The 7,059-nt window shown below is 41.1% G+C and overlaps 1 protein-coding gene across 1 annotated transcript; it reads right to left on the reverse strand.

The window, feature by feature from the left end:
• Positions 1-3,520: 3,520 nt before the first annotated feature.
• On the reverse strand, positions 3,521-5,068 carry LOC146921810 (uncharacterized). The gene has a single exon (XM_085711388.1). The coding sequence runs from the start codon at positions 5,066-5,068 to the stop codon at positions 3,521-3,523; it is 1,548 nt and encodes a 515-aa protein (XP_085567514.1).
• Positions 5,069-7,059: the final 1,991 nt, after the last annotated feature.

Below are 7,059 nucleotides of genomic sequence, written 5' to 3' on the forward strand. Positions count from 1 at the left end.
AGAACAGAAATTGAGTGGCGTCTCGTCATCCGACATACCGGGAGACGACATTGTTGACATTCCGTCATCTGATAAAACGGGGAATGATGACTTTGACCTTCCGTAATCCGACAAACCGGGGAATGAAACACTTGATATTCCGTGATCTGAAAAAACGGGGAATGATGATTTGATATTTCGTAATCCGTTAAACCGGGGAATGAAACACTTGATATTCCGTAATCCGACAAAACGGGGAATGATGATTTGATATTCCGTAATCCGTTAAATCGGGGAATGAAACACTTGATATTCCGTAATCCGACAAAACGGGGAATGATGATTTGATATTCCGTAATCCGTTAAATCGGGGAATGAAACACTTGATATTCCGTAATCCGACAAAACGGGGAATGATGATTTGATATTCCGTAATCCGTTAAACCGGGGAATGAAACACTTGATATTCCGTAATCCGACAAAACAGGGAATGATGATTTGGTATTCCGTAATCCGTTAAACCGGGGAATGAAACACTTGATATTCCGTAATCCGACAAAACGGGGAATGATGATTTGATATTCCGTAATCCGTTAAACCGGGGAAAGACACTTGATGTTCCATAATCCGACAAAATGGGGAATGATGATTTTGATCTTCCGTAATCCGACAAACCGGGGAAAAACGCTTTTGATATTCCGTAATCCGTTAAAACGGGGAAAGACACTTGATATTCCGTAATCCGACAAAACGGGGAATGATGATTTTGATCTTCCGTAATCCGACAAACCGGGGAAAAACGCTTTTGATATTCCGTAATCCGTTAAAACGGGGAAAGACACTTGATATTCCGTAATCCGACAAAACGGGGAATGAAACTTTTGACATTCCGTAATCCGACGAAGCGGGGAATTGAAACACTTAACATTCCGTAATCCGACAAAGCGGGGAATGAGATACTTAACATTCCGTAATCCGACAAAGCGGGGAATGAGATACTTGAGAAGGGAAAGGTCGAGTGACATCTCGTTTTCTGACAAAACAGGGGACGACACTTTCGAGAAAATAAAATGTGATTTCAAACTGTTCATTGGTTGGAACTGACCGTTTAAACCATAATGAAAGGTAAACTCAAGCGATCCGTTGTTTAGGACTAGCAGCTTAAAACAAGATAAAAATGTGAACTCAAGCGGTCCGTTGTTTGGGACTGGCGGCTTGAAACAAATAAGGACTGAGATGAAAGGACACGACCAAACAAGACTTTGGGCGACTGATGCAACTATGTATGAATTGATATTATGCATATGTTGTGTATGAATATGTGAAAGTATGAATGTATGAATGTATGAATGTATGAATGTAACTTGTTTGACTGTATAAACTGTACGTGACAGGTGAACTCGATGAGACAAGACACGACATGTAAGATGGGAGGCGAACTGACATCGCAGTACAAACACTCGGCAAACTTCCTTGGAGATGATATTATTGTGAACAAGTTGAGCCATTGATGGGTTGAAGCCACGACACAAAGTAGTCACTGATGCCTCCTGGGGATAGAGCCCATTGTTGACCAAAAGTCTTGGAGAAGTCGCCATTTGTAAACCGGCGCAGAGTGCTCCTCCCTTGGCATGCTTCAACAGTCATTTTTTTATATATATCTTTTGAAAATCCCTAACTTTTGCCTGGACCGCCCTTTCGGGTTTTCAGTCCACCGGGAGTATATTCCTTTTTTGTGCCCCTAATTTTTGCCTGGACCGCCCTTTCGGGTTTTCAGTCCACCGGGACGCTCTCTATTGCCTAAGTCGCCCTTTCAGGTTTTCAACTTAGCGAGCTTTTATTTTTGTATATATTTTTTGTTCTTCTTTTTTTTTTTTTTTTTTTGACTGTGAAAGCATCTTGCTCGAAGCAGAGGTCATCTCCTTTGTGCTTAGCCATGTTTCTCTTCTGAAATGTAACCGTTCTCGAGGCGGATGTTGATGTACACTTCAACTAGTCACGAGTTCAAAGAGAGTGTGTTTGTTGTTCACATTTTTCAAAAGATGTAAAAAAAGTTTTGTATTTTGAAAATTTTGCTTCAAGTATTGCCATCAAAAATAGAAGAATTTTTTGTGAATAGAATAAATGAGAGTTCCAAGTAAATGGGCACAGGCTCAAATTTGATGAATAGAGTGGTGACCTGCCAACGGCGTGGCCCCATGGATCTTTGAAAAAATTGGAAAATGGTAAATATATAGGAAGGGTACATTGAACACAATAACCGTTATACTCCCTGGCAACTTTGAATGCCCCAGCTCCGAGTCTTTGATCTGCATATGCTTCGAATCAGGGGTTCTTTTGACGACTGGATGCCCCAAGTGGACTGTGTTGATTGATGCAGTTACTTGTCATGATCCTCAACTTTTGCATAGATCGCCCTTTCGGGTTTCGACCTATCAGGATAATCATTTTTGTTCATGTCTCTAATTTTTACCTGGACCGCCCTTTCGGGTTTTCAGTCCACCGAGACGCTCATTTTTGCCTAGGCCACTTTTTAAGATTTGCGACCTATCGAGCTGTTATTTTTTGTATTTTTGACAAAGTATTTCTTGACTGCATCGGCGTTCGCAGGACGTGCTAGCTTGTCAACATTTGTAGTCACAAGAGTCATTGCACACGAGCCTTCATAGTCGTCCACTTGCCCCTTGGAGTCTGATTGGAAGGTAGTACAAAGTTCCATTCTTGAAATTCATGGGGACGAACCTTTTTGTTAGAAGCTTGTTTCAAACCTCTTTTGATATATTTGTACAAGGTCGTCATGCGTTTAAATTTGATCAAGCCTGGACTTTAGCAGAACTCCTATTAATGGGACTTTGACCTCCACGGGAAGCACGACCTCCATGTTGAATATTGGGGAAGGAGGGGGGCTGCCCCTGTTGAAATGTGTACTGAAGTATGATATTTGAGCAAAGCGAATGGTAGCACGCCGATCCAGTCTTTGTGATTGAATGTCATCTTCTGGACAATCTCCTTGATATTTTGTTTGCAGCTTCAATGGCTAAGATGCCCCAATATGTGAGAGATCTCGTCGGGAATCTCTTCATTTTCCTTCTTCAGCTTCGGACACAGGGAACTCAAAGTTGGAAGAGAGTACATGGTTAACGTGTTCAACGGGTTTATTAATGCATGATTTGATTATTGATTTTGACAAGTGTAAGTTATGATTATGCAGATATTTGAGAATGATTATATTTTTTTGGTTTTTTGTATTACCATTTTTCTAGAACAAAGCACAAAATAAAAACAAAGTCGGGATCAAAACGACCTTTTTATTAATGATGAAAATACTTAAAGCAAAAGCCCTACACAAGTTCACAGTCGTCTCGGGCAGAACGAAAGGATATTTTTTTGAAAAACAAAAATCAATAAACACCACATTATTTGAACAAAGGAAATAGCTGAAGGAACAAACACAACGACACTGAAAGCGGCAAATCACTCCATACGTCACTAAAACTATGCACCACCACCTCAGAATGAGGTCCCGTGGTTCGGTACCATATTAGCTTTGCACATTTTGATTCAAGTCTGTGAAGGATAGGACCTTGGCTTCGACTAAATCTTGAACTGCATTCCTCAAGGCATAACAACGCTCAACATCGTGACCCGGTGCCCCTTGATGGAAGTCACATGAGAGATCGGCTCTAAAACCTGCTGGCAATTTTCTTGGCATCGGAGGAGGCGGCCTGGTCTGGACATAATTCCCTTCGAGCAAAGATGGGAGCAACTCAGCATACTTCATGGGAATCGGATCAAATCGTGTCCTTGGAGCCTGTTGTCGAGGTTGTTGATGTTGATACGGTTGTTGATCGGCATTGGGAACGGGTGTAATAGCTGCCACATGTTGATAGGCCGAATATTTTTGCTGAGGCCGCCCTTTCACCATACTAACCTCCTGCTCTTTCTTTTTCGAACTACTAGCGGGGACACTTTCATTGATCAATCGTCCTTCTCGGACTCCTTCTTCTAGTCGTACACCCGTAGCAACCATCTCAGCAAAATCCCTGGGGGTACTTCCGACCATATTCACGTAATAGAACTGACTGAGAGTTTTAAAAAAGAGCTTGGTCATCTCCTTCTCTTCTATGCGCGGGCTGACTTGGGCAGCAGTATCCCTCCACCGCTGGGCATACTCTTTGAACGTTTCTTTGTCTCCCTGAGTCATAGCTTGTAGATCACTTCGATCTGGGGCCATATCCACATTGTAACTGTATTGCTCCATAAAAGCATCACACAGATCTTGAAAAGTTTGGATATTTGTTTTATCTAGATTCATGTACCATTTTGAGGCAGGACTAGCCAAACTTTCATGGAAGAAATAGATAAGGACTGAATCATCCTTGGAATAGGCAGACATTCTTCTCACATACATTGTTAGATGTTCCTCAGGACAGGATTTTCCCTTATACTTCTCGAAGTCTGGTACCTTGAACTTGTGGGGTATTTGAACATTTGGCACCAAACAAAGATCATAAGCAGTCTTCCCAAATACTTTCTTCTTGTGGAGGGCTCTCACATCTCGCTGAATTTCATCATATTTTTGCTGCAAGTCATTCACTCTATCATAGGCTTCCATATCCCCTGAATGGTAGATGGGCTCTTCTTCTTGTGGAATGGTATGCATCACAGGTGCTGAATAGGTCATAGTGACTGGAGGAGCTCTCATAGGAGGTGGAGGAACATGAGCTACATATTGATGGGTAGGCATCTGAGCTTCACAAGCAATGGGACGGAGTATTTCGCCAGCAGTAAGAGGCGGGAACCAGGGTACGGAACGTTGTGGAGCAGAGTACCCTGGAGTATCGGCACAAAACGTCCATTCGGGGCCAGTAGAAACAATTTCGGCTTGAGTCCTGATAAGAGGAGGAGGAGGTGTTCGTGCTTGAGCAACCGTCAGTGTTTTCATCAATTCAGTCATTTCGTCCATCTTAGTCTGCATGGCTGCTATTTCCTCCCGGAGCAATTGATTTTCTTGCTCAAGAAAATCCATCTTCTCTTTATGATTGCTCGAGTGTTGTACATGCGAGTTGATTTCAGATGAGGACGCCATGACACTTTTGAGGTGGGTTGACCTTTTATGGAAGAGAAAAAAATTTGTGAGACTCAGAATTGAGACTATGAAATGCAGAATGATGCATGATGCTTTATGCAAAAATAGACACAATTTTTTTTGAAGGACTTGTCAAAGTAATTGTAAACATCATAAGGAACATTGTTTCATTTGATAATTGAAGATATTACGAACAGTTTCCTTTTTAAAAGTAAAAGCAAAGTTAAGGAAAAAAGTCCCTCACAAAGCTAAAGTCTAGTTAAGACTTTTGAAAAATGTATTTCTTGGTGTTCCTCTTTACAAGGTCTATACCTCTGATGTTTACAAGACGACTTATCTAAGTCCTTCGATATTTTGATGAGAAAAAGTTTTTTTTTTATGAAGATATGCATGTATGCATGAATATGCTAAAGAACAATGAAAACATGGTGAGGTTTAAGGTCCATGATGATGGAGTCAAGGGTAACAACGCCATTTGGTAAGGACTATGGTTTCATTTGCACTTGTAACAAAGGTTCTACCAAGTTCCCAAATTACAACTACCCTTATGAATATATCGGTGTATAGGAATGCTCCTAGTCCAATATAATCCACAAGGAAGTCTAGTTTGAGTGTAGTATCGCGTGTCAACTAAAGTCAAGAATGCTCTTGGTTTAGCCACCGCACTACGTCCTAAAAAGGCCAAGATGGGTTAAGGGTTACTAAGGTCCACGGCTTCGACGGACACTCACATTGAAAGTAATAACGTCGACATGAATGCTCATGACAACAAGAGTACTACCTTCCGCGAGGCCTCCACCGAGTAGGGTTATCACATGTGCACATGGTCCAAGAATGCTCTTGGTATGACACTATGATTATACCCCGTCCTATCTTATGTTTCTCTCAAGTCCGGGTTAGGACTTATCTCACCACTCACGTTAAAAGAAGGGAGAAAGAAGGAGAAGGGAGAACATATATATACAGGTATTTCCATCTTTTATTTTTGATTTTTTTTTTAAGCAAGTTATAGCACAACATTTAAATAAGACCAAGTTAGGCTCAACCCTCTTAGGGGGTCCCCAGTGAAGTCGCCATTTCTGTCGCGTCATTTTTTGGAGATCAAGGCTATTTGATTAGCTTATTGACTCACTAAATTATTTCACGACTGAACAATTTTATTTTTTTAAGAAAAGGGGAAAAAAAATTCAAACACCCCATTTTTTGAAAAGATTTAGGGTTCGGGGGTTAGTTACACTATCAAATGAGAGTACTCTTCTAGTGTAGGGACAAGCTGATAGTCTGGGAAAGTAAAACAGTGACAATGACGGTCATAAAATTGAACCAAAGTCTCCAAGACGCCTTTTGCAACATCTACCTTGAGGATATCCAGCAGTTTCCCATGAAGTTCGCGAAAATCATCCTGGCTAGCTACCTTCCTCCCTAGCTCCCTTAATTTAGCCACATCTGGCTTCTGGAAAGTATACTTCCTAGTGTTTCTTGTAGGAATTTCCATCTATGATGTTTACAAAAGAAAAAAGTTCATATAAGTCCTTCGATATTTTGATGATGAAAAAGAAGGTTTTATGAATGAATGCATGTATGCATGAATATGCTACACAAACGGTGAAAACACAGTGAGGTTAGGCCCATAATGATGGAGTCAAGGGTAATAACGCCATTTGGTGAGGACTATGGTTTTCAAATGTACCTGTATCACGGGTTCTACCAAGTTCCCAGAGTTATCAACCACTTCCGAACACTATCAGGTTACGGAAATACTTCCGTTCCAATAATGTTCGTAAGAAAGTCTCGTCTGAGGGTGGTATCGCGTGTCAACTAAACCAAGATTACTCATGATTAGCCACCGCACCACGTCCTAAAAGGCCAAGAGGGGTTAAAGGTAACTAAAGGTCCTCAACTTTCGACAGTCACTTGAAAATAACATGCCAAACACGAATACTCATGCCAACATAGTATATTTCCAAGATTCCTAAGTTGAGTGGGGTTAT

This window comes from Medicago sativa, chromosome 5, assembly GCF_051527215.1.
Source record: "Medicago sativa cultivar Bolivia chromosome 5, Bolivia_mono, whole genome shotgun sequence".
NCBI lineage: Eukaryota > Viridiplantae > Streptophyta > Magnoliopsida > Fabales > Fabaceae > Medicago > Medicago sativa.